This window comes from Empidonax traillii, unplaced genomic scaffold (assembly GCF_003031625.1).
Source record: "Empidonax traillii isolate 1590-97213 ecotype Southwest subspecies unplaced genomic scaffold, ASM303162v1 scaffold602:size389650, whole genome shotgun sequence".
Lineage (NCBI taxonomy): Eukaryota > Metazoa > Chordata > Aves > Passeriformes > Tyrannidae > Empidonax > Empidonax traillii.
Genome location: NW_020955795.1, coordinates 275,750 through 301,741, shown reverse-complemented (window position 1 = coordinate 301,741; position 25,992 = coordinate 275,750). Strand labels below are relative to the sequence as shown.

Here is a 25,992-nt window from a genome sequence, read left to right as displayed (position 1 = left end):
CGGAAGAGAATTCGTAGCTGGTAAGGCACTTCAACACAAAACAGCCAACTCTGATCTTACACAAGCCTTTCACCCAGTTTAAGGGACTGGCAAAGTTGGCATGAAGTTAGAAAACACTTTCCAGCTTTGTTTGGCTAACAAGGCAAGTCTTCTAAACTCAGTCCTTCCATCTCCACCACAGCCCATTTATTCCACACTCTGCATCCAGGCAGAGCAGCTCACTGCAACCTGGACACCCAAGGCAAGGTGAGAGGGAAGGAGGCCACACTCTTACCTGTCAAATGCTGAGCTGAATCTTTAGCCCAAAAATTCACACTTCTGGAATTCAAATTCCTTAAAGACCTAGGCAGTTTTAAAAACCACATCTATTTTTTAAAGTATTATACAGATTAGTGTTCACCAGTCAGACACATTCTTGCCAAAATGCCATTTATTGCAGTATACCCTTACATGGCATATAGATAACCGAATGTTGCAACTTCTGTTAGAATTCATATCTCATTTGTACCACTTAAATAACACAGAATGTCATGTTTGTTTCACAAACTGTCAGTTAAGACTACCAAAATATACAGTTTTTTTTCCTTTTTCCCTAACAAGGTTGTGAGGTACAACTGAAGTTTACTACTTTATCTTCCTGTGCTTTACAAGAACCTTTCCATAGATAGACCTATCAAACAACATTTCTACATTCCTATACAAAGCAAAGAATTACAGCTGAAATTAACACCATCTGGTCATTGCATTTAACCTATAAAAATTCATTCAGTAAAAAAAAAAAAAAAAAAAAAAAAAAAAAAAAAAAAAAAAAAAAAAAAAAAAAAAAAAAAAAAAAAAAAAAAAAAAAAAAAAAAAAAAAAAAAAAAAAAAGAAACAAAACAAACAAACAAAAAAAAAACAACAAAAAAACCATAATGGTTGTTGCAGCTTTACTTACGAACAGTCAGCTACACATATGCACAAGCTCTCTGTGTGCATAAAGAAGGGTTTGGAATCAAGAAGTTTTGGGTTCTTTTCTTGAGTTTGCAGAGAAGGCACCAATTTTAGCTGCAGAGCAGCTCAGGAGTGTTTTATACTTCATTTAAATTACACAGGTTTTTGAGTCTGACTGTTAATGTGCAACACTTACACCAACTGTTGCAGTATTTTCCTATATTCTCCGATCATTCCCTCTGGCTCAAAGGTACAAATATTTACATCAGTTGTAAACACTCCTCCACCCACCCCATGCCTTCTGCACTGAGTGATGAGGAGCTGAACCGGCAAGAAGCTACTCAAAGGCAGAGCAGAAGTAAGGCTTTGTACAGAACACCCCACTTGTCTCCTCACTCAGTTTGAGATACTCTGGAGAGCTCCAGCCCCTCAGTGAGGCCTCAGTGCCTGGCATCTGGCACACACAGACCACACACAGCTTCAGGCACTCGGACTTTTCTCAGAAGGTGCTTTTTGGCCCTTACTAGTCTGACATCCCTGGAGCTGCTTCTCTCCAAAGTGCAGGGACAGCTTCTGAAGAGCCGTTCCGGAGCAGCGAGAGCCAAGCACACAGACTGTTGTGTCTGTTTAAGGCTATCTACACTCGGCCTTCCTCAGGCTCGTTTCAGAGGCTTCTCTGCTCCTCAGCTGCAAGGTCATGACGTGCTGCTTTCCATCTCCCACCCCGTGTGCCAAGGCATTCCATGGCACAGATGGCAGATCAAGTTCCAAGACAACCACGGTGAACACGTGTGGAGAGGAAGGTGCCCCAAAACGCCATCGGTCACCTGCCGACTGCACGGTAGCGCGGGGTGAGATCATCAACAGCACGACAGCCCAGCCTCGATTCTGCACCTAACAAAGGGAATGTCTGAGATGAAACTGCTTAGAAAAATCTACTTACATAAGTCTTGAAAGAGCAAGAGGGTAGTGGGACAGTCCAACGCTATTGGTAAAATTAACTCTCTACATAGTTTTGGGGTCTTCGGGGTTTGTTTTTTTTGCTAGTCTGTGTACCAACTGTTTAGGAGCTGGTTCTGAGTATGGGATAATGCTTCCAAAATATAAGTTATTTTAAACCATGTGACAGTCATTTGTTTACTCTGCCCCTCACACCAACTTGCACTACAAATCGTGTTCAGCTTGATGTTTAATAGGCATTAAGTGCTCCAAATACAGAGGCCATAAAGAGCTAGAGGATTGAAGTGTATCAAATGTCTGCCCAGCACAGCCACGTTACACTCAAAACACATCTATGAGTTAAATAGGAAGGATCCCTGCTCTACAGAATTCGAGCACTGATAATTGTTTATTCTTGCTAGCCCTTTCCCTAAATATCAATAGTTCTATACATACAGTGCTCCCTTGTCTTCTCCCCACCGCCTGCCCCAGCAGTCTCTAGATAAACCAAAGTGAGTTTAGGAACTTGCAGTCCCAATTCTGTTAAAAAAAAAAAAAAAATTGTGCAAGAAAGCGGGGAATGTTCAATGAATCCAGATCTACTTTGTAGTTATAAGATTTCCAATGGCAAAGTGGTAAGGGCAAATAACCCAATGATCATATGGCTTAAGTTTAATGCAAAGCACACTAGGAGGTCCACGTGCAGGGAGAGAAGAATCCAAGAAAGATGGAATAAGAAGTGTCCTGAAGATCAGTGTTTATGCATAGAATTCTTCTTGTTTGTGTGGTTTTTGGTATCCTCCGTTAGACTGTTTCGGTTCATCCAGTGAATAGCTGCCTTCGTCTTTTTTCTTCATTCTGTACAGCATAAATGCAACTAGAAACACTGCAAACGCTAAGCCTACCAGTCCTCCAGCAATAACACCTAGAAGGAGAGAAAAAGACATAAATTACTCCAGATGCCACGTCAGATAACGCTACTATGATTTTAAGTTCCAGATTGTTCCAGAAATTAATTTGCCCTACTGCCCCCTCCCAAACAGTCACCCTGCCATCACCAAGCACCCACTTAGCGATACCAGCCAACCCTAGGGCCAGATCTCCAAGCAGGCCATGCTACAAAGCACACAAGGCTATGGTGTTCAACCCTAGTAATTTGATCCAGGCAGCAATAGAGCAATTTTACTGTAATTTTTGAGAGAAGTGAAGGAATAGGTTTAAACATAAAGTTGCAGATAAATACTTGCAGACTAATATTTGCCCTTGTTACGGTTTTGAGAACACAGAATTGTGAATCACCACCCTCATTTCAGAGGCCTAACGTAAAGGGTTGGCTTCTGAAATGCCAACAGAGATGCACTTGCAGAACTGCAGCTGCTCCTGTCTGAAGACTTCTATGGGAATCTGCTTTTACCAACTAGAAATCCAGAATATCTGGTACCTCCAAGAACTTCTTTTCTGTCCATAATTCCTGAGGCTCCTGCTGCTTTGGCATTCCTCCCAGAGTCAGCCAGTACTTCTGAGTTCTGGGTGGGGACCAAATCCTCATCTTTAGTCAAGATGAAGTCTCCCTGTTGGGACATAAAAGGCAGGTTATTCATGTTTTTCATCATATCTGTTACTAGAGACTTTCCACAGCTTTGTTTTTTTCATCTAAAACCCTCCACCAATATAACCTATTAAATCTATCATTGCTTTTGATAAATTACCATCCTTTTCTCCCAAACCAACTGATTGCATAGTACTAAAGCCATCTGCCTAGAGAAGGTGTCAAAACTGTCAGTCCTCACCGGGTCTCCAGAGCCATCTTCAGAAACCTCCTCTTGTGTAGGAACAACATCCTTAGGAGCTGTCGTCGTGGGGATGGCAGTGCTGTCTCCCTCATGATGGACAGTGGAGTGGGGCTCAGGGACATCTTTAGTGTCTGGCACATCAGAGCTGGGGATTTTAGGTTCGAGCTCATGGACCACACCTGAGGTTTCTGAAGGAGTTACATGAACCACTGAAGGAGAGTGAGTGGTGGGGCTTCTCACTGTTGTTGTGACCACGTCACTAGTTGGTTTCCCATCAGGTGAGCCCAGGACAGCTACTTCGTCCTTCACAGCTACAACTGGTTCCTCTGTCACTAGATTACTAGTTGCAGAAGGAGATATTGCTTCTTTTTCAGTTCGGCTCTCAATCCCAGGAAATAGCTGCTCGTTGAAATTCGCTGGTGTTGCCAGTACCGAGGAATTAGTTGGTTCTCCTTGGATTCTCCAGGTGTGAGACTGGTCAGTCAGGGGACCTGCAAGAGCAAAAAAAATATTATCCTTGGCCAGTTTAGAGACCTATTAATAGTATCTTCAGGACACTGGTCTAAGGAGGATGCCTAACCTGCATAGCCAGTTTTCATAATAAGAGCAGTTCAGTTTGTAATTCCTCATCCTTTTCTCTGGAATAAGGAAGGGACAGACCAACAGGCTATCAGCAATACTTTGTTAGTCATCTGCTTCTCCCCAAAGCAAAGTGCCAGTCTCTTTGCGGTGAGGTTGACAAGAGGGAAGTCTGCTTTCAGTACACTGGTTCCTCAGGGTGATTATCTGACTATTTTCACAGTAACAACTTTGTTTGATTCAGAGCAGTCACACCGTTTGTCACTAGCACATTTGGCACCAATTTCAGTATGTTATTCCTGCAGAATTTAATCTGAAATACAAGCCTGTGGCTGGAAGGAAGCTTCAGCTTTCAATAGCTTGCTCTTTTCTAGCAGCATCTCCTCAACTTCAGCACTGAACACCAAAGATCTCTCTCATGTAGTTTAGCAATCATTTTAATAGACTTTTTTCCCACCCTAAACTCCCTTCATTCTGCTTATAAAAAATTATGGCCCATGGGAACACACACATCTGATGACAGATAACATTTTCCTCTTGATGTATGTTGGCTGGTTGGGGTTTACACACCCTTAAATGGTATCTCCTACTAGCTCATAAAGGCTCTTCTAATGGTCTCTTTTCCCCACGAGTAAAGAATCCCTAGAGTTTCATAACATTCTTCACACAGCATCTCACATTAGCAGTCACATGGAGTCTACCTACTTCTGCTCCCTTTCAAGTCTCCTACAACTTTTTTTCTGCTAATTGTTGGTATCTCAAGCAATATAAGATTAACAGATTAGGTTCTTTCTCTGTTCCCAGCTCTCATATTCTGGGACAGGGTTGTGTGTGTCTGTGATTCCTCCCACCACCCCCCTTCACTTGCATGTTCATCACAATCTCAATTGCCTCATTCTAAAAGATCAAGCACTAACAGCATGGGTGCTAATAACTCACCTGCACCTGAACCTGAGAATGCATCATCTTCATCACCAGATGAATCAAGGTCTTCAGGGGGAAGATTCAGATTTGTAGTTTGCTTTAAAGAGAAGGAGAAAAAAAGGTGTGTCAGTGATGAGATAAAAGTTATCATGTTGCTTGCACCGAGTCCTCTAAGGGCTCCTAGAGGTTATACAAACTTTCTTTGTTCAGATTGCATTTTTTTAATCTTCCTTTGTCCCAGCCCACTTCCCAAAAAGAGTAGTTTTGGTTACTCTGTTTGGTGTTGGAAAGGTCAGTCTTGCCATCTCCTTTCTCTGCACTGCTTCCAGGCTACACTTGCTTTGGGAAAGAAGAAAGCAAGGAATCCATTCAGAGCTACATCCTGGTAGTGAAACCCAGTCCTTACACAACATAACCAGTCTGTGTCAAAAGCTGACTGCTCATGTCTTCCCTATCTATCAACCTCTTCACCTGCAAATTACTGCATTAATTCTAAGGAGCAGAAAGGAGGGGAGAAAAAGTAGTTTGCCTTCTCTCCCTTCCTGAGCCCTTCAGACACTGTTCACATATCTGAAACTACAGCATCTAACCAGAAGTAGAATAAGAGTCCCTTTCTGAGCATGGGAACTCAAACTTTAAGTCCAGCAGCCAGCCTTCCCCGCAGGAGAATACAGCCCTGAGCTTTCTCCATTTACACTCCGTGGAGTACACTAACCAGCACGGAAGTTCAGTTGCCGAAACAAGAGGCCAACCCCCTGTTCTGTGGCACTTGTTTGGCATAGCACACAATGTTCGAAGCTGCTCAGGATCTCTAAAGAAGACAACACTATTTTAGTGTTTACTAATTACTTCGGAGTGATTACTTCATGAATCTTGTTAGCTTGTGCTGTATACACTTACTGTTCCTATCAGTACAACATGCCTGACTCTCAGCTCATGACTAGCCCCCAGGTTTATTTCTGTAGGGCTACCGTTATCTAACAAGTCATTCACCCTTCTCACACTTCAAACCAAAGCCCTGTAAGTCACTTTTCCTGAATTTTGTCTTTTCCTATCCAACTACATTCTCTGTTTCCCAAATTTTGACTTCTATCTCATCCACAAGATGCCCTTGTCACCCCTTTTCAGCACTGTCCCATCTTCAAGTTTAGATGCTGCATTGCATCATCCAAGCTGTGGGATCCCTGGCATCCCATGGAGTGGGAAATCTTATTTTATTACGTAAAAAAGACCATGCATTCTTTGCAGCTTTGCAACCAGGCCCACAGTATTCCTCTAGCTTGCATTAACACAGTGTCACTTAAAAATGAATATAACACTCATCTTCATTCTAAGAAGTTAGCCAGCACTAGTGTGTACTGTCAAAGCAATCCAGCTCTCTGTTGTCACTTAATTACCTACAATGGATGTGTTTATTTGCCTTATCTCCTCTTCATTCTTTTTATGACACAGGTTTATCCAGTTTTCTCTTCTATCCTTAATATCTTATCCATTCCCCATGTTTCCATGGAACAACTAATTTCCAAGGTGGTTAACTAGCCCATTAGATTTGACCTCTTTGAAGACAAGTATCCAGGCTGCCACCAACCTAATCAGGTCCAAGATCTTACCCCTTCTTTGCAATCATTGTAGTTAGAAGACTTTTTTTTTCTTTAATAACAAGAAAGTAGGAACAAAATCCTGTCATATAAACATTAAATTTTTTAGCACTTTCCTTCCCTACCGAAAACAAAGCCACAAAACACTATTCCTGAAGCTTCTGCAAGCATATTTCTAGAGTAAATTGCCCTTCGATCTCTTGCTTAACTGCCTGTCATGAGGTAATTTGGAATTTTAGATTTGTCCCTGCTTGTTTGCACTGGGCCTTTGCAGTCTTCCACAGAAAGTAGGTCAGATAGTACTTCCCCTATGTTTTCCTTCTCGTGTCGAAGGGTGGTGACTCACACAAGCTGAGCTCACTACACTTCAAATATTAAAGAGTACGAACTGTTGGTGCATAGAGAATAAAGAAAGAACTGCCAGGCTTCCCAAACTCATCTCCCTCGCCCTTTCCAGTACGTTCAGAAGCTAAGTCAGGCTTCAGAAACTGCACTATTTTTGTTGATGGGGACTTGGGGACCATTTTTCTCCCTCATTTCTTGCTCTAACAGAGGCAAGCACAACCCTTCATTCTTCCACTCAGCCTGGCTGAGTGCGAAAGGGAGACACATTGCAAAAAGGGAAAAGGTGTGTGTGGGGGGGTGCATTCTCCTCCCAATGAGAAAACTCTACATTGAAGCAGCTAGAATAGAATCTCTCCAGCTTCTCATTGAAGAAAGGGACTGCTAATACAGTTTATGTCACCATACACCTTTAGCTAGGATAAAGACTAAATTCCCCCCAAGATCTGAGTCTCCAGGGGTAGCTCATACAGGATTTCCAAGAACACCTGGACAGGCTGTTGGTCTGCAGACCCTAAAAAACCCTCCTGAAAGGATCACAGACTGTCAAAAAATGAAATAGCAACTCTTGATCTTGTCTATTGAGCCTGCACCCCTTGCCCTTGTGGGACTAACGGGTGAGGTGGCTTGTGAGTCATGCCATGTTTCCTCTCTTGTTATCGAGTGTGTCCAGCCACACTTCCCCTCACACCTGAGCTCTGAGCCTCTTCCCAGGCTACTGCATGTTCAGCTTCCCCATAACCTTTGTTATGTACTTGTTTGAATCCTGGTTTGATTTCTGCATCTAGCAGGGATAGCCAGGTCCCTCTCAGAAGAGGCAAGGCCAGTGCAGCCCAGTTAGACCAATGGAGACCCATGGTGCTGTAGTGTAGAGGTGTCCAGCTGCTGCTCAGCACTCACCCTGAGAACACAAAGGCAGACCCAGGCCAATTCCTGTGCCCTGAAGTTGGCTGCTACACTTAAGAGAATAATAGAAAACGTGAATCAGGATTAATAAAGTCTGCTTTTCACAGTTTTATATGAGAACTCAGTGAAGTTCCACTATGTGTGTCCTACTATGTGTGCCACTACTTAGTTGGCTCTTGTCCCCAAGCTGCTCCTCTGTTGTTGTGGCATCTCCCCTTGACCAGGCATTTCGAGGCTTGGGACCTGAGAGAGACTTTCTTTGTCCCAAACACGCAAGGGACAGTATAAGATTATGCACACGTGGATAGCAGTTAGAATACCCACAAGGTGATGTAACTTCATGAGATCATCTAGTTTCATGACAGATGAGTATTAAGGAGCATTTGCCTAATTTATGTAACTGTATGGTTATATAAAGACTACATTTTTTGCTCCATAGATTACACATTCAATGGGCATGAGAGGCAGTAACCTCTCCTTATGGCACCACAGAATACGAGTACTGCAGAAAGGTCATGCTTCTATAATGATCTGCTGCTGAAGGATTTCAGATACAGCAAGGTTAACATAAAACACTCAGGACAGCATCAGAAGGGATTGAACTAATTTGGGTTTGCATCAGGAAGATGGACTGTGCTGTTCAAACAAAAAAACAACTCATGGTCAAGGCTTTTCCATGACCTTTTACTGCAGCTGAGTTACACCAATAGGAAAGGTTTTGATTAGCCAAGAGGATTAGGGGCACAGAATCCAGGTTGAGTCACCAGGTTGTGCTATCATACAGAAGAGCTGAAAATAAATTCCAGCTTAAAAAAAGCTTACTCTACCAACAACTTTGTATTGCTTTATCTAAAAAATTTATTATCAGATTGTTCAATATAATCAAATGTGGACATGGTTTTAGAAATTACTTCCATCATAATCCAGTTTGTTTTTCAGTCCACCAAGACTACTTGTGAATCATTCACACAGTAACTGATGACAGAGAGGTTGGATAAACACATCTAAATTCAGGCAGTGGATCCTCTGAAGGATCTCTGGTGGTATCTCATGTATTCTAGTCAAAAAACTTTGAATTCTTATAGTGCACCTATAACATGTTGCTTTTTTACCAAGCTCGTATGTTTTTGTTGGGTTTTTTTCAGCCATTGAGATAACTGTTTAGAAATACTTGCCCAGTTCTTTTGATTTGCTGTTACTGAATTCAGTTGCATGTGAGGGGTGAAATTTTTAACAGTATTTTTGACATGCATTAACCAGCAGAAGACCCCCTTCCCCAAGGATCAAAGCAGCCTGTTTAGGGGAAACCCTGGGGTGACTGGTAGCTTCTGCTCTTGCTGAGCACTGTATTGTTGCAGAACAATAGTTATTCAGCTCTGCTGGGACAACCAGAAAGCTGCTTAGTGGCATCTTCAATTTAATCAACAATGGGCCAGGCTTTCACAACTCATTAGCAATATTATTGGCTCCAGAAGTCTGACATACTCTAGATTTTTTTTTTTTTTAAGCATCATATTTAACTATTCTTCAGTCCTCATTTTGGTCAGTCCGAATACGAGTCTTTCTTTACTTATTCCATCAGCTGCCACAGAGCTCCCTCCTGCTACAGCACAGATCTGAAGTACTCTCTCATGATGAAGGGGAGATTTATAGTTTATTAGCTGAATCTCACCCTGCCCAAACTGGGAACCACATTTATTTAATTTGATACATGCAAAAGGAAATAGCTTTTCTCAAATTGCTCTTTGAGGTAAGCAAAAACACTGGGCTTTGCCACAAGCTGCTACAGGCCCTAAACTAGATTAAGTATGATTTGTATCCCACTATTATTAATCCTAGTTAGCGATCTGCAGTGTGAAAAACTCTTGAAATCCTCCATTATCTGAATAAAGCTGTTAAATTTGCACATTTTTTTCTCCTAATAAATCCTTCTCACTCAGCTGAAAAGGAAGGAGCGGAGTTCTCCCACCTCAAACACCTCCTTAAGCATTTTGTGAGATCATTCCAACTTTATGGAAGGCAAAACCAATGGTTTGGTCTTGTTTGAGAGGTATATGTAAGAGCAAGACAAGCATTTGCCCTGTAATTTGGCTACCAAATAGGACACTAGACCAACTAGAAAAATACTTTCACAAGGATTTGAACAGCTCTAAAATGAACTCAAACAGAAGGGTTTGTCTTTCCTATATATTGAATAGCAGAGCTAGTTCCACTAACAGAAATGCTATCCAAGGCAGAGCAGCCTGAAGAGCTTCTAACCTCAAAATAATCTTGATATTAGTGTGGGGGGAGGGAAAGATAAAATTCCCTGCTGGAGGAAACTTTAGCTTTGTTAGACCTTGATATTCTGCAGTTAATAGCCCATACACGATTAACTCCAATCTCAGGTGTTTATGGTCTGAAGACAGCTTATTGGTTAAGGGAATTAAAAAACAAAAACCCACTACCACACCAAAAAAAAAAAAATCACTGGCAGTGTCCTCACCTATCCTCCTTCTCCTGCAGACATATAGACTGCAGCATTAAGCTGACCACACACACCTTTAATTTTAACAGTCAGCCATAAATTCTGGAGTAGCTGAAACAGAACTGATGTTTATATATGATGAGTCAAAAGTGAAGCTTGCATGCAAGTCTGCTTCATCAGAAGTCAGCAGTAATGTGGCACCATCTCACCTAAATTCTCTTCCATTGTTTCTCCTGCTGCTCAAAATAAACTCCAGTGCTGCTCCGTGGCCCTGCAGGTTAATTAAGTAGTTCTCTTCCTAGAAGAGCTAATGTTGCAGACTAACAAGTGTAGGCCAAAGACCAGAAAGATGGCTACAAACTACCCCACGAATAGCCCATGGGCTGGACAGCCCAGACTTAAGCAGTACTTTTATCCCTGGGTAGTGTTCTAATCAAGGCTGTTCAAAGCATTACAAATCCCCCCGCCCATGGCATTAGAACTAGCTGATCTTTATGGTCCCTTCCAACCTAAATCCTTCTATGATTCTGTGAAACTATCTGCCCTCCCTGTTTCAGATGGCATTGTTCCCTCATGCCCCCTCCACAAGCTTTTGATGCCTATCAACCAACTTTAGCATCCCCACCCTTCCATCCATCAGTCTGTGTCACCTGGAACAAGGCTGGTTAGTGGCTCACAGGGTGCTCCTTCCAAAGGGAAGCAAGTGGAAAGCAAAGGATGCTCTTTTCCTCAGCAGGGCAAGCATCGTTTTAGCAGCTAGAGGTAAGTAATCCAATTAATCTGGCTGTTTGTCTATCAGATTATTAGTATAAAGAAATCTGGAAAATCTTACTGGCCTTCTCTTGTATTTTTGGCTGGTGACTTGAGAAGAGAACTATCTTTGAGGGGAAGGTCCTAGCTGCAAAAGCAGTTGCTTCTGTTTGAAACATGAACTCTCATCCAAGCGAAGTTTTCTCTTAGCACTTGGCTCTCAAGGCAGCAAAACACCTTCCAACACCTACTCAAAACAGGATGAGAGTTCACAGGATCTATCCCAGTATGAGCAGAACAAAACAGACTGTAGACTGCCCACTAGGCTTTAATCCTCCTTTTCTATCAAGCTGTAGGAGCATACTCTGATCTTTGCACAAGATGCAGTGGCCAAGGAAGAGCATCCAGCTGCTCCACACCCACATCAACCACAGTCCCAGTGGTTCTAGAGGCTCCACACTATTGCCCAATCAGCATTACATTTTCTCCTTACTGCAACAGGGCAACTTTTTTAATTAAGTAGGACTAAAACACAGCAATCAACATGCCAAGAGCAAAAATAAACCAGCCTGTCACCATCAGGCTGAGTTTCACATTCTGCAGCAGGGCCTTTTAAATTCCCACCTTCCATGAGAGCATGTCACTTCATGCTTCCTGAACCATCCCCTGCATATCTGTTTGTGCACTCTCATAGTGAACCAGATCAGGGAACTGGTCTGGCTAAACCAAAAAAAAAAAAAAAAAAAAAAAAAAAAAAAAAAAAAAAAAAAAAAAAAAAAAAAAAAAAAAAAAAAAAAAAAAAAAAAAAAAAAAAAAAAAAAAAAAAAAAAAAAAAAAAAAAAAAAAGAGAGGATAAAATATCATGCAAAGAATTTTCCAGCAGGACCAGTTCCCTGATCCTACTCAGTGCATGAATGCACAAGTGTTTGTGTTGGCACAGGGCAGAGCATGGCAGCCAGGGCTGTTTAAGCATTCATACAGATTTACAGCCTGGGTTCTGGGATGCTGACACACATTCCCCTGCCCGCCGTGCATTATGGAAATGCACATCACCAGGCTGCAGGCAACACGCAAATGGTGGCTGACTCAAAGGGCCACACAGGTTCATACAAAAATGAGCAAGGAGAGGGACTGTAGGGAGAGTTCTCTTATGCAGTGTCTGCTCACAATGGATAATGTTTGTTCCCAAGTCTCACAACAGTGCTTTTAAGTCCTTCCTGACCTCATGTGCACAGTAGCAAAGGCTAGACAGATGTCTTGCTCAAAACGGGAGCAGTTCTGCTTTTGCCCAGTGTCACCTGAACTTTACAGGAGGTGCAGTGCAATTGCTGTTTAATCCTGGACAAAGAGTACATTGCACATCCTTTAGCAGAGATGGCTGAGCAAATCTGGAGTAGCTGGAGTCCAAGAGGGCCATGGACTCCACAGTCAGGGGAGCTCATGGCCACATAACACGTGGCAGCAGTGACAGCACGCCAGCTGTGTGTGCTGCTAGGAGTGCACAGAGCACTGGGTCAGTTCTCATGCAGAAGAACTGAACTGCCTCACAACTCACTCTCAGCCAGCTCCACTAGAAGGGTGGTCAGTCCTTCAGCAATACAGAGAAGCAAGTTACAGCCTGTGCTCCTGGTTTTGCACCTGGATGATATATCAAGCAGGTAAGTTACTATACGCTGTTTCCACTCATGCCAACCTGCTCCTTCCAGCCAAGCAATGTAGCCCAGGCCAGAGACTGAATCTCATCGACAGGTCAACACAGCCACAGACGTGGCACACAACAATTACACTGCTTAATTGTCTATCAGTGGTAGGCTGTCACAACATGGCCAAAAGTGGGGTCCCTTTTGTCTCCCACGTTCAAGGCAGTCTGTGCTTTGAAGATGCAGTCTAATGAGAAAGCTCATTTCCCTGCAGCTAATCTCATGAGAAGCAGCCAGTTCAGTTTTATGTTATAAACCACTTTTCTTTAAAGATCTTTCCCTGCAGCTCTTTAACATACTTGATAGTTCAGGCATTCATTTCTTGAGCTAGCACAAGAAAGCCACAGCCAGTGTATAAGCTCAAAGGGTTGTGCAAAGTAGGTGCAGCCCAGGGAGGCCATGCAGCTAACAGCTCCAGTTCATCCTGGGGAATTAATTTCAATCTACTTCAGCTGGCTTGAGACATGAGCAGTGAGCTGCCTAAGTCAAGACCAGACAAACCTCACTTGTCTTAAAACCCTCTGACTTAGTCACCAGCACTTTTTAGTTCCTAGTATTGCAAAACCAGCAAAGAATATTCATTCTTATAGCAACAGCTACTTCATCTGCTTATTTGGAAAGGAACAGACCAAAAATTGCTTGGTTTCAGCTAAGGCTAGAGGAGGGCCACCCATCTCTGAAACCCTGACAAAGTAAGGCTAAAAGAGGGGAGTATGCTGGAGATGAGAAAAACTTTATTAAATGAAAACCTATCCAGCAAAGGACTCCAGCAGCCCAAGACTCACTACCCATGCATACTTGTAACTACAACACAGATAAATATGATCCTCTTGACAGCAGAAGAAATTAAAAGTGACGTAATCTAAGGTCCCTGCTGTCTCTTCATCCTATATCCATGCAGCCCCTGCTGTAGAGTTCAGGCAGGTGAGGATGAGCACTGACTTCACACAAAACAGAAGCAGCTACAGCCACTTTAAAGGAAAGACTGGACTTTGCATCATTGCCTGCAACATGTATAAAGACACTGAACTTAAGTCTTCAATATCCTTAGCCAAGTGTCCCAAAACAGGTGACCTCTGTTGTGTGCATATTCCTTTCTTTGTCCCATCTCTTGACACCCATTCACCCTGTTTTATGGGATCAGTACTGAGGACTGTCACTGGAATTAAATTTGCTACAGAACCACCGAGAGCTCCTGGCAAGTGCAGCAGTGGGCCTCAGACTGCCTGACTGCTCCTGGACAGCATGCGTGGTCTGGAGGAGCCAGTCTCCTCTCCTCAGAAACCATCCAGCTCCCAGGGAAGCAGATCAGTTACAGCCCTGAGACTGCTGAATGTAGTCCAAGGCTGGGTTTGAGCGAAGAACTGCGTCTCCATTTGTTCCATTTGAGACTGTCTTCTTCCAGTGGACCTGTTAGCTCAGACCGGTCAGCGTGTGGCCGTAGGGCTTGTGCCAGGATGCTGAGAGTCTCAGCCCTGCACACTCCTCCTGCCAAGGCCATCACTGCAGAACAGAGCACAAGCCTGCAGCACACCAGCATCAGGACATGGCAGGGGCAGCTCAGGGACATCAGTCCCACAGGAGCACAACTTGCTCTTGTCATCATCGGCCGTCCAGCTCAGAAATCAGATGCTGCTTTAGAAAGTCATTTTTACAGGACATGTTCTATGGCATCTCAAGTCTTCAAATTAGGCTGGTGCATCTCACGGTGCATCTCTGATGCCTCTCGGCAGCACCAGGAAAACACGTGTGTGCCTCTGGTCCTAGGGAAACCTGATTCCTGGAGACAAACGCCATACAATTTGGCTGATGGAACTACTACCCATTTCAAATGAGATCCACACCACTACCACAAGTAGCACCAGTGCTCTGACCTGAGCAGACATGGTCCCGAAGTCAAAACCCACCTGATCACTGTGCTACAAAGTATTCTGGGGAAAAAGAAGCTGCTCTGCCTCACCTGAGGAAGGGAAGCCAACATGCAGCCACAAACAATTATCAGACAAGAGTAAATGCAACAACCTTCGGCATCCAGACACATGGCTAGGAGAAGACCCAAGTTCTTATCTCAATACCAGGAGTTTCCCTCTTCTTCTCCTTGAATTCCAGCAATGCAGGATATGCCAGGGAGCTAGGAGACAAAGCTCTAATATCCTCTTGAAGGATCACAGAAGCATTTTCACTCCTTCAGTGATACATACATGTTTCTGATTTCAGCAAATTGCTTGCAGTGCTTCACTAAGGAAATCCAAATTTCAGATAAAAATCCCTAGTGTATCGAAATAAGAGTTTGTATTTAGGGCAATTCCTAGAAGCTAGGATGTTGTTTAAACCTCAGCAGAAAGATGAACTCGCAAACCCATAGTACTGAAAGGTCTCAGCTAAAGCACTCGGTAAACTAAAATGAGACTACTTAAACCTACAAACATTTAGCCTTACAACAACAAAAAAGCCGACAAGGTGTTCTGATTAGTTACATAGAAGTACAGTGGAACTGCCTAGACCTAATGTTTTACAAGAGGATACATCCTATAGTAACTGGAGATATCCTACAGCAATCGGATATGTAAAAGATAACAAAAACTACTTTCTACTTGCTTACACCGGAGTGATAGAAACACCCATCAGCTGCAAGGCCTGCTGCTATCCAATTGTGCTTTAGCTTCCCAGCTGATCTGATCAGAACTAACATCAAATCTTTCATATCAGGACAACAGCTGAGACTCAACAATCCAAGACAAGGCCCTCTTGATTGCTTTTTTAAATTCCACATTTTCTTCAGAGGGATGCACAACGAAGTGTCCAATGCTTGTGAAATTATTTTTTGCTAACTATCTTCCATACATACACCCCAGACATATGTTCCCTTGAAATGCTTTATTTTGTTACAAAACTCACACTCAAACTTCTCAGTTACAGCACCACCACCAGCCCTTTCAAGCCCACCCCCGCCAATGAAGAACTCATGGATCAGGAAACTGGAAGCACCCAGAAAGAGCTGCCTGGCTTGAACAAATACTACGTCAGTCTCTGCCTCACACATGCACACCAGATGGCAGGACAAGTGACATCCCACAGCCTGATCCTTTGGCCATGTTACTTAACAGCCTCTACAGGAGACCCTGTATTAGTCTGAATCACTGAATTAGTCTAAGGTAGAACCCAGCTCAGACTGCATGAACTCCATTTGAGAAATACACCTCACAGCCACTGGAGCAAGTGATCTACCCATATAAAATGGTGAAAATCAAGGTCCCAGTGCCTCTTCCTAAAACACTAATGGTCTCTGTGTTCACGGTTTACAAAATCAGTGGTAATCCTGCACATACTACAAAGTTCTGACAGCAGTTGTCCTGTTTACAGTTAAATTATGCAACATCTCAGTGAGATTATGGAAGCTGACTGGTGTACTTCCATGCTGAGTCATGAGGGTGTTGGAGTATAATTTCAACACTGAAGCATCAAATGAAAGCCTCCCACCAGAAAGTCTTAAAAAACCTGCTGCTGCAATTGTGCTCCCATTACCTATTGTTCCACTCGTTTCATTTACGGACATTAGGCATTTCTTGACTGAGCACCTACTGGATTAAACTAACTCTGACCTAGTCACCCAGTTACACTATTTCATACCACATCTGTATAGCAGAGCCCTGAATAAGGGGCTTGCTACAAAGGCAAGATAAATCAGAGCTTCCCTTTGATCTCAGCTGTTATCTAAGCCTCACTGTAACAGATAGAGTTATGTCCTGCCTTCATTTTCGGGTGTACAGCCTGTTCACCAGTCTTCCCTGTGGCCTTGTTTCAGAGCAGTCACCAAATCAGTTGGGGAGGTTTGAGTTTAGTGGGAAAGGTTACCATTTTTGTGCAATCTGGATGCCCTCATTCCTCAGATGAGCAACTGTTTAGACTTGAGTTGTAATTTGGACACCCCTGTGTTTTATACATCTTTGCTGTGAAGAGACAAGAGACATCACTAATTCCACCTCTGACAGACTGTTGGCATTAAGACAAGTCAATAAAACAGTACTAAAATTGCAAGGCAAGGTGAAGTGCTTTACTACCAAGTTGCTCCTAGCACAACATGCCCCATAGCTCAGACCAGTTTCTGTCAAGGAGTACTGTTGGGATAGCTATGTAACAACAGACTGGGCCTCTAAGAACCTGTTCAAACATTACTAAGCTAAAGATATTTCATATAGGAATAAACTTACATGAACAAAGTCTACTCGCTGACTACCAGTCAGCACAATCTCCCTCTAAATAAAGGAGAGCATAAAAAGCTGAAGGACCACCTTACAGACCAAGTCTGAAAGCACAGTCTGAATCACATGTACCAGCACCACCACACTGAATGCTTTGCTGTTCCAAGTGCATAGTATTCACCTCACAACCCTCAGCTGATGGATTATGCAGGATTGCTCATACAACTGTAGTTGCTCATCTCTCTGAGGCATCCAAAGCAGGTACAGTTTTCAACAAAAGAGTTGTGATCTCCTATTATGAACTTTCACTTTCTTCTACTGGATACTGCAGTTTTTACAACTTCATAATATTCTGGGCCTGCTGCCAGAGACCCACTGGCTACATCCATACTAGTAAATTAAATAACATCAGAGAACATCCCCAGGCACTGGAACACAATCTACACCATCAAATTATTAGAATGATTTCTGGCACAGTTTTGAGCCTTGTCAACTGGTATGCCCCCAAATAATGCACAGGAAGGTTCCCCACAGGCAGTTTGATGTGCAGGGGGAGTGTTATAGAATAGGCCAGAAAATTAGATTTTCTACACACTTGGGACTCCAGCATTTCATCTGGCCACAGGACACCTTGTGTCCAATGTATTTTACTGTACCGGGTTTGCATGGCAAGATTTTGGTAGCAGGAGGACTAAAGGGGTGGCTTCTGTAAGAACTGCTAGAACTTCTCCTGTGTCTGACAGCCAATCCCAGTGGGCTCCAAGACAGACCCACTGCTGGCCATGGCTGAGCCCATCAGTAATGGTCCTAAGTGCCTTTGGGATAACAGAGTTGAGAAGGGGAAAAAAGTTATTGCACAGGAGCAACTGCAGCCAGAGAGGAGAGGAGTGAGAATATGAGAGAGCAATAACCCTGTAGACCCCAAAGTCAATGCAGAAGGAGGGGCAGGAGGTGCTCCAGGTGACAGAGCACCTGAACCAGATTCCCCTGCAGCCCGTGGTGCAGATCATGGTGAAGCAGCTGTGCTCCTGCAGCCCATGGAGGTTGATGGGCGAGCAGAGATCCACCTGCAGCCCAGGGAAGGCCCCACGCCAGGGCAGGTGGATGCCCGCAGGAGGCTGTGAACCCATGGGAAGCCCCCACTGGAGCAGGCTCCAGGCAGGGCCTTGTGGCTCTGTAGAAAGAGGAGCTCACACTGGAGCAGGTTTGCTGGCAGGAGTTATGACCCTGAGAGGGATCCACTCTGGAGCAGCCAGTTCCCGAGGATGGCACCTCACAGGAGGGACCCACACTGAAGCAGTTAATGAAGAACTGTAGCCCATGGGAAAGACTCATGCTGGAGTAGTTTGTAGAGGACTGTGTCCTGTGGGAGGGGACCTATGCTGGGGCAGAGAAAGAGTGCAAGGAGCCCTCCCATGAAGAGGAATGCGCAACTGAGACGTGTGATGAACTGACAGCAATCCCCATTTCCTTGCACCACAGGGGGAGAAAAGTTAGAGAATTGGGAATAAAGTTAAGCCCAAGAAGGAGGGAAACGTGTTTTTAACGTTTGGGTTTACTGCTCATTACCCTGCTCTGATTGAATTTATTACCAATTAATTTCCCTAAGTTGAGTCTGTTTTGCCCGTGACAAGTCACTAGTGAGTGATCTCTGGCTGCCCTTACCTCAATCCACTATTCTTTTGCTATATTTTCTGTCTTTGATGGGCAGCTGGCATCCAGCCAGGGTCAACCCACCACATTTGCTTACTAAAATCAGTGTAAGAAGGTTTGGTGAATCTTTTTAACCCCTTTAGGCTGCATGCTGGGGGGGGAGGGGATATTGAGCATTTAGCACTTTTCAGCTACTAGAGTAATAACTTCTAATTATTCATAATTGCATCTCCCAACTTCTGTAGAAAGGAGCTTACCAATGTCTCACAGCTCAGTGCAACTACAGACACAGACTGGGATACTTTGTGCGGGTTAAACACGCTCCAGAGAGGAGCCGATGCTGCTGGAGGATTAAGCCAGCAGCTTTCCTCTGCGAGGCCATGAGTCAGTCGATGTGAGCACACGATAGCAGAGCACTCCTTTGCCACTGCCCAGACATGCCAGAGTCAGCCTCTTTTGTTAGGTGCTTTGTTCACTGATGGGAAAGTAGTCACGATCTAGATGATTCCTCAGTTAGGACAGAAAGAGATTTAGAAGTCAAAGCTGTCTAGCTGCAGGCTGTAGGCAAGTTTCGATGCAAGCCTCACTACCACCTTTCCACTGCACGTAGGTGCCACTTACACACTGTTAGAGTCAGTGAGGTGGACAAATCACGTTTGTCCATCAAATGTGCTGGTGTGAGAGTCTCTATTACAGTTTCATAAGCACAGACCACAGCAGGTGAGTGAAAAATATCACATACACTAGTGTTTGTGTCAGATATGAACTCAAGGAAGCTTTGTGGTTCCTTTACTCCTCTTTCCTGTCAACTTCTCAACTAAAGAAAGCCTGGGCTCTAACCCTAAAGATTCCTATTAGTTGGTCAATGGGATAACAGGTTATCCCTTCTGCAGAGATGCTTTAACCAGAGACTGATGTTTTGGTAGATCAACAGACTGCTCTTGAGTTCCTGCAGTTGTGCAGAGCATAGGCATCTAATCTCCCTGATCACCATCCTGGGGTCAGGGCACACACCCTCCAAATTTTGCTATGAGCTGGATAACAAATAGAGTGACAGGTATAGATATCTCTCTATATAAATATATACATAACTATATTTGTATGTCTCCATTCTACTGGTCTCAGAGCATACAATACAGTAGCATAGGATCCTGTTCTGGGACAGGAAAGAGCCAGGTAGGCTCTTCCTTCAGTGCTGTAGCTGCCAGCCCTGGTCCCCAGGGACTATGCAGAGGCTCCATAGCAGCACAGCCATAGCAGCATTGCTGCTATGACACGCAGCTTCACAAGAGCTCTCATCTGGAACTTGTTACGTTAATCACCGCTTGCTCTCCAGAAGGCAGACTGGCTCCACTCACCCCTGCCCACCTCTGGCTTCAATCTACAGTCTGCTCCTCCAGTAATCCCTAGATGCAAGGGGCTGGACTGGCTCTGACCAGGAGGTGTACAGCCACCAGCATTAGAAACTAATTAGCAAGAGCTTTCCTGTGTAAAGCACAAGACAGCCATGGTCTGCAGTGCTGCCCAGAAAGCATCCTGCATGCTCCCCTTCCAATTGGAATGGAGTTCAAGTTTCCTTACATTTAAGAGGCAATAAGCTCTTCATCATGCAGCAGAGGTAGACAAAGAGCAACCCCCTCACTCTCCAGCAACGGCTTGTGGGCGCTCAGGTGATGGAGCCAGAGCACTCCGAGAAGTTGTTGCATGAACTGGATGTACTTTGCAGAAGGCTGATTGACAGGAGTGTGTGCCTGGGACTGCCTACAGCCAAAAATCAAGACTGTCAGCCTTTGTTTCCACTACTAGCAATTAAGACACTGACATGACTGCACAAATAGCGCAGAAAAGTTACACAGTGGAACATGAAAATAACACAGAGCCTCCATGCAAGGCAAGACATCCATGAGTATTTTAAGCTGTTTGGCAGGCAGTTCCCTATCTGTTATATCAGTACCTTTGATTTAGTTGGGAGTCATTCTGCAATAGCAATCCCGAAGGCCTTTCACTCAGAAAAGCCTGAACACTATGAGGCAAAATGAATGGACACGAAAGAGAACCATGTTGCAAAAACAAGGGCTATGGAGAAGGTAGTTCTGCCAGAGAGCACAGCAGCATGACACAGCAGTGAAGTAGCTAGATCTCTTTAACTGATCAATACCCAAAGGAGTTTCAAACTAGAAGCCTAGCAGGGAAAGCCATGACTTACACCACCTCCATGACTCAGTTGTAACTGCAACTCCAGTGACTCAACGGGAAGTTCTACTGCCAACTCCATCCAAATCCCACTAACACACTGGTTCCCATCCAGCAAAGCAAGCCCCACTGGTGAGACTGGTCTCAGCAGTGAGATACAACATTACAGTCAAACATGGCAAGGAGCCCAAGCTAACAGACTCTGTTGGATCCATGCCGGTTCCACAAGACCCAAGAACACCGACTGCAGCCAAGCACTGCTTGAGAAATGGAGAGGTTGGGAAACCACCACATTAGCAGATGTTGCCCCACAAGGGTTGCTTGTAGGAGGTCCAAATGTTATCTCACCTTGAGGTGAGGCTTCACAGCACAGTAACTTTTCCACTAGCATCTCCACAGTAGAAAGTGCACTATCCTGGGTCTCCAGCCAGGCCAGATAAGGCTCATTGCTGCGGTACACCAGTAGCCAGCAGAGCAGCAGTTCAAGTGAAGTATGTTTGTCAGCTCTGACTTAGAGACCTGTCAACAAAACTGACACTCAGCACTCTGAAGGAGATACCACATGCTTTCTGCATGGAAGAGTTATCTTCTCAGTTCCAAAGTAAACCTCTAAGAAGTACTTGCACTGTTGGTCAAAACAATTTCCACACTGTAAATTCAGTGCCTACACCAGGAGTCTAGAACTAATAAAGGTTCCTCACTTCTAATTCACAAATAAATAGTGTCTTTTAATACTGATGCCTCCTCAACAGCTCACAACCATCCCTCAAAAACACATCCACTTATATTTCCACTCATATATATTCTGCTCACTTCAGAACACTGAGACAGGACCCAACTATACTCCCTTTTTCCTTCCACAGCCTTTAGCAGTTCAAGACTACAGTATCGTTTGGAGGCACTGTTCCAGTTGAACTAGAACAGGAAAGAGTTGCTGCTCTAGCTGAAAGCTGATGTTTCCCACTGCTTTGCCAGTTCCCTTGGCACAAACAGCACCTGTCCCGTCTGTTTGCGGAGAGAGTTACGATGAAAGTTTCACAAATAAAAAGTCTATCACTTTGAGCTAAATTTCTCTTGGACAAAAGCACTAAAATAAAGTGTCTATGCTCCCCTTATGGGCAACAAGAAATCTAGTCAATAAAGCCCTGACAAAGCAACTCACCTTGGAATTGACGTGTAGGGGCTGGTCAGATAATCGCTCTCTTTGGCTCCACTGATTACATCGCCATGACTCTAATGAGAGCTTAAACACCCAGCACACACAGACACCTACATTTAAGTGCCTTAACATCAGCTGAACGCTGTCCCGAGGGAGTAATGCCATTTGCACACAGTGAGTGCATCAATCTCCAGCTGTCCTGGAGTGCTGTATTAGGCATCTCCCACTCCAGATTATCTCAGAGCTATTAAGATGAAACTACTAACGCTGCAATGCTGAAGCACTGCAATTTTATAATTGACAGCACCTCCTCAGGAAAGGGGTCCTATCTTCTCTCTGCCAGTAAGTTCTCTCCTCCCTGTGGGAGGCCCTACTAAAATCCCAGCTACTCAGATGCCAGAAATAAGTGTGGACTGTCCCTCTCAGAGCCATTAGTATGATTCTTGGACACATGAATCACTTCAAGCAAGGTTAGGATGAAATGCTAGTATATAGGCCACCTGGAGACATCTAAGCACTAGGAATGCAAAACACATACTTAAAATGGACCAATTTTGCTGCTAAAACAGCAGCCTACATTTCAGGTTCGTGCAGTAGTTTACTTTTAGAAGGCTTACAGGTTTCTTGCACTTGCTGTGACTTGTCTCGGGTTGTTAGGAGAGAATTGTTTGGTTTCCAGAAGTTTCAGAGTGCTGCCATTAGAAATGTTAGCTCTTCTCACCACTTGAAACTGAGAGAAACCTGGAACAAAGACTACAAACTTGCACCAGAGCCCCTTTACAAGACACAAATCCCAGCTTATTTGTTGTTGTCCTAATCAGAGCTGACCAGACAACAGAGTCATCATTTCACTGTAAAGTGGCCACCAGTGAGTGTTCAGATGAAGAAGCTCTGTTTACAGTGCTCGATAAATATTTTGATGCTGCTCTGTATGTACTATAGAAGAAAGTGTTTCCTCCTTATCCACTGCCTACATGTTTAATAATTAGGCTGGACTACCTAATTTCTTCTAATTAGTTTATATTCAGATAGCAATGACATCACCCTTGGAAAAAGGTTCGGCCTGCTCTGCAAAGCTTGTGTCAACCATCAGCATACACCTACACCAGACAAAACAATCAAACCCATGTTTCCCCTCACCACACAGGCTAGATTGTCCACTGTCTTCTGTAGCAGAATGCGTATCTTGGCTCAGTTGGCTTGGTGGCAGAGTTATACCATGTAACAGTTTCCATTTGAGCGAATAATTAGGTTAGTCTGTTAAAATGTATCAGCCTTCTTATTCCAAGGAAATCCATGCCCCCATCATAACTGGGGTAATTACTCTCCTAAATTGTGTTTTAGGCAATAAAGCGTCACCTTGAAGAAGAACAGGAACCTCTCGAATAATTCCTGCAGGTAAAAGTACTCAGGAAAAAAACAACTATTGTTCGGTCACTTTTTTTGTTCCTGTTTATTATTTCTATGACAATAGGCATGGACAAGTCAAGTCATGCAGCAAGAGCCAAGCGCCAAGAGATACGTCAGCAGCAGCAGCACCCTTCCCAACGATCAGACCACCAAGAACCCAACACAACCATGGCAGTGCCCACAGCAATGTAGTAGATTCATCTGCCACTTTGCAGTGGCAGATTCAAAGGATTGTGTAGGGCCACTCTGCTTCTGTGCCCCAAACAAGAAGTTTTCAGCCACTTGATGCAAAAGTATAATTATTCCAGATGGGTGGGAAAGGCAACTTAGTCCATGTCCCTGACATTTCGACATGGGGAAAAAAGCCACGTGATCACCAGAAGGGAAAAAAACTCAGTGCTGAGTCACCACAGAAAGCCCCGAGGACTTCGGCTCCTCTATGTGCTCACCACGGAAACCCCTTGATCTGCAGTGTCACCCAGGCCCAAGTGTCTCTTACACATAGGAAAACTCCAGACAAGTATTTATTTCATGACCTTATCATTCCTAGTAAGCAATATATATCACAGAAGGATTTTATCCAAATGCACTACAGAGACTGTAAATTAACTGCAGTTTTTCCACTTTATTCAGAAGATGCAAGCAGAGCCCTCTCCCCATGGAACAGTGCTGGCTATGCTCACATGTTTGTCATTTTTAGCCATGTCATAACGACTCACTGCCATGTGGACCAGAAGGGTACATGCCCATAGCCCATGTCAGGTTCACAAACAGAACAGCACAGTGAAACTGGAGGTATTTTGAGCAGCTTAGATCCTACTGTGTACTTTGTTCTGCCACTCCATATCTGACTGCTGCTGCAGGTCATCCCCAGACAAGTTTCAAATCAAGTACTCCATTTGAGGAAAAAAAGCAAAAACAAACAAATAAACAAAAAAACCCAGTTTTGACTCTGATGTACCAGTCTGCTCACACATTTTCCTCCTATTCCATCAAAAGGAGACGACTCCACAACCGGTGCACACTCAGGTCTGGCAGGGCATACATGTGAAATAGGGAGCTACCTCAGGAGAAAGGGATGGGATCGGGGCTTCGTGCCTGTCAAAGGGCGGCCACAAGGCCTCCTGCCCCGCACCCGCTGACCCCACAGACCTGGAGCGCAGAGCACAGCACTTCACAGCGCGGTGGTGCCAGGTTTCCGCGGAAAGCCGCTCGCAGGCGAGGCGGGAGCAGGAGCAGTAGCAGAGCCATCCCCTGTCCGTGGATGACACCTGGCGGCGGCTGCTGCGGGACCAGCGCTCCCCACGGCTCAGGGCTCGCCCGGGCCACCAGAGCTGCTCCCGGGACACCGGGGCCGGGACAGCACAGGCCTCACTGCCGCGGGGTTACTGAGCTCCGGGGAGAGGGGCTGGCTCCGAGCCCGGCACCGGCACAGCCGAACCGGGCACCGGGACCTTTGTTTGAGCGGACAGAAATTAACGACCCCGGGCGTACCCTCCACTGGGCTGGGGCTCCCGGGCACAAAGGCGGCCGGGAACCGCCGGCCCCGCTCTCCCCTGGGCTGTGCCGGGACACGGCAGGAGCGTCCCCGCTTTAGGAACCACTCGTGACTTCGGCCACGGCCGAACCACAAAGGGCCACATGCCAACGCTCAGCCGGACTCGCCGCTCGCCGCCTCCGGGGCGCAACAACGCCAGAGGGACGGCGGGGGCATCCTGCCCACCCCCGGCCCCTCCAGGGGCGCCCCGAGGGGTGCCCGGTCCCGGTGGGGGGAGCCGGGCAGTGCCGCCCGCCCGGCCCGCGGCGCCCCGGGGCGGAGCCGCCGGCAGGTCAGGAGCCGCCGCGGCGGGTCTGGTTTGAATTAAGGCTGCCGGGGCAGCCGGGCTGGAGCCCGCCGCCAGCACAAAGGCCACCGCAGCCCTCCATGCCGGGATGGGCTGGCCACTGCTTCGCTCCCCTACGGGAACCCGTCGGAAGGGGGGAGTCGGGCGGTCCCCCCAGCCCAGCGCAGCCCGCCCTGGCCCCCCCTGCCCCAGCCCCGCACGCCGCCCGGGCCCCGCCGCCCCACGTGCTCCGCTCGGCTCGGCTCACCGGGACAGCAGCCTGGAAGCAAAGGGCCACCAGCCACACGGACACCACGTTTATCATCCTTCCTCCTCGCTGGGCCTCGGGAGCTCGCAACCTGTCCCTGCTTCCCGCCGTCTCCGTTCCTTGTCCCGCTCTTCTTAGGATTGCTTTAAGTAGCTGCGGCTTTGCTCCCTTTCCTGGTTTCTCTTTTTTTTTCTTTTTTTTTTTTTCCCCTCCCCTCTTTTCTTTTCCCTTTTTCCCCCCTCGCACGCCAGGGAACCAGCCTCCCAACAGCGTTCTGCGACGGCGAGAAGTTGAACTCTGTCTTTTAATGAACCCACTGCAACAACCTTCACCTTACGGCCACCCCCCGGCCG

The 25,992-nt window shown here is 45.3% G+C and overlaps 1 protein-coding gene across 3 annotated transcripts; it reads right to left on the bottom strand.

Moving 5' to 3' along the window:
- Positions 1-410: 410 nt before the first annotated feature.
- SDC1 (syndecan 1) lies at positions 411-25,964 on the bottom strand. 3 transcript variants are annotated; one of them, XM_027898540.1, is made up of 5 exons: positions 25,640-25,964; positions 5,184-5,265; positions 3,663-4,156; positions 3,314-3,443; positions 411-2,797 (listed from the first exon to the last, which is right to left on the bottom strand). In XM_027898540.1, exons 1-5 carry the CDS (start codon positions 25,694-25,696, stop codon positions 2,631-2,633), a joined length of 930 nt encoding a protein of 309 aa, XP_027754341.1. In that variant the 5' UTR covers positions 25,697-25,964; the 3' UTR covers positions 411-2,630. The 3 variants fall into 3 exon arrangements, with proteins under 3 accessions (XP_027754341.1, XP_027754343.1, XP_027754344.1); XM_027898542.1 differs by lacking the exon at positions 25,640-25,964 and adding an exon at positions 9,190-9,228; XM_027898543.1 differs by lacking the exon at positions 25,640-25,964 and adding an exon at positions 8,983-9,155.
- Positions 25,965-25,992: the final 28 nt, after the last annotated feature.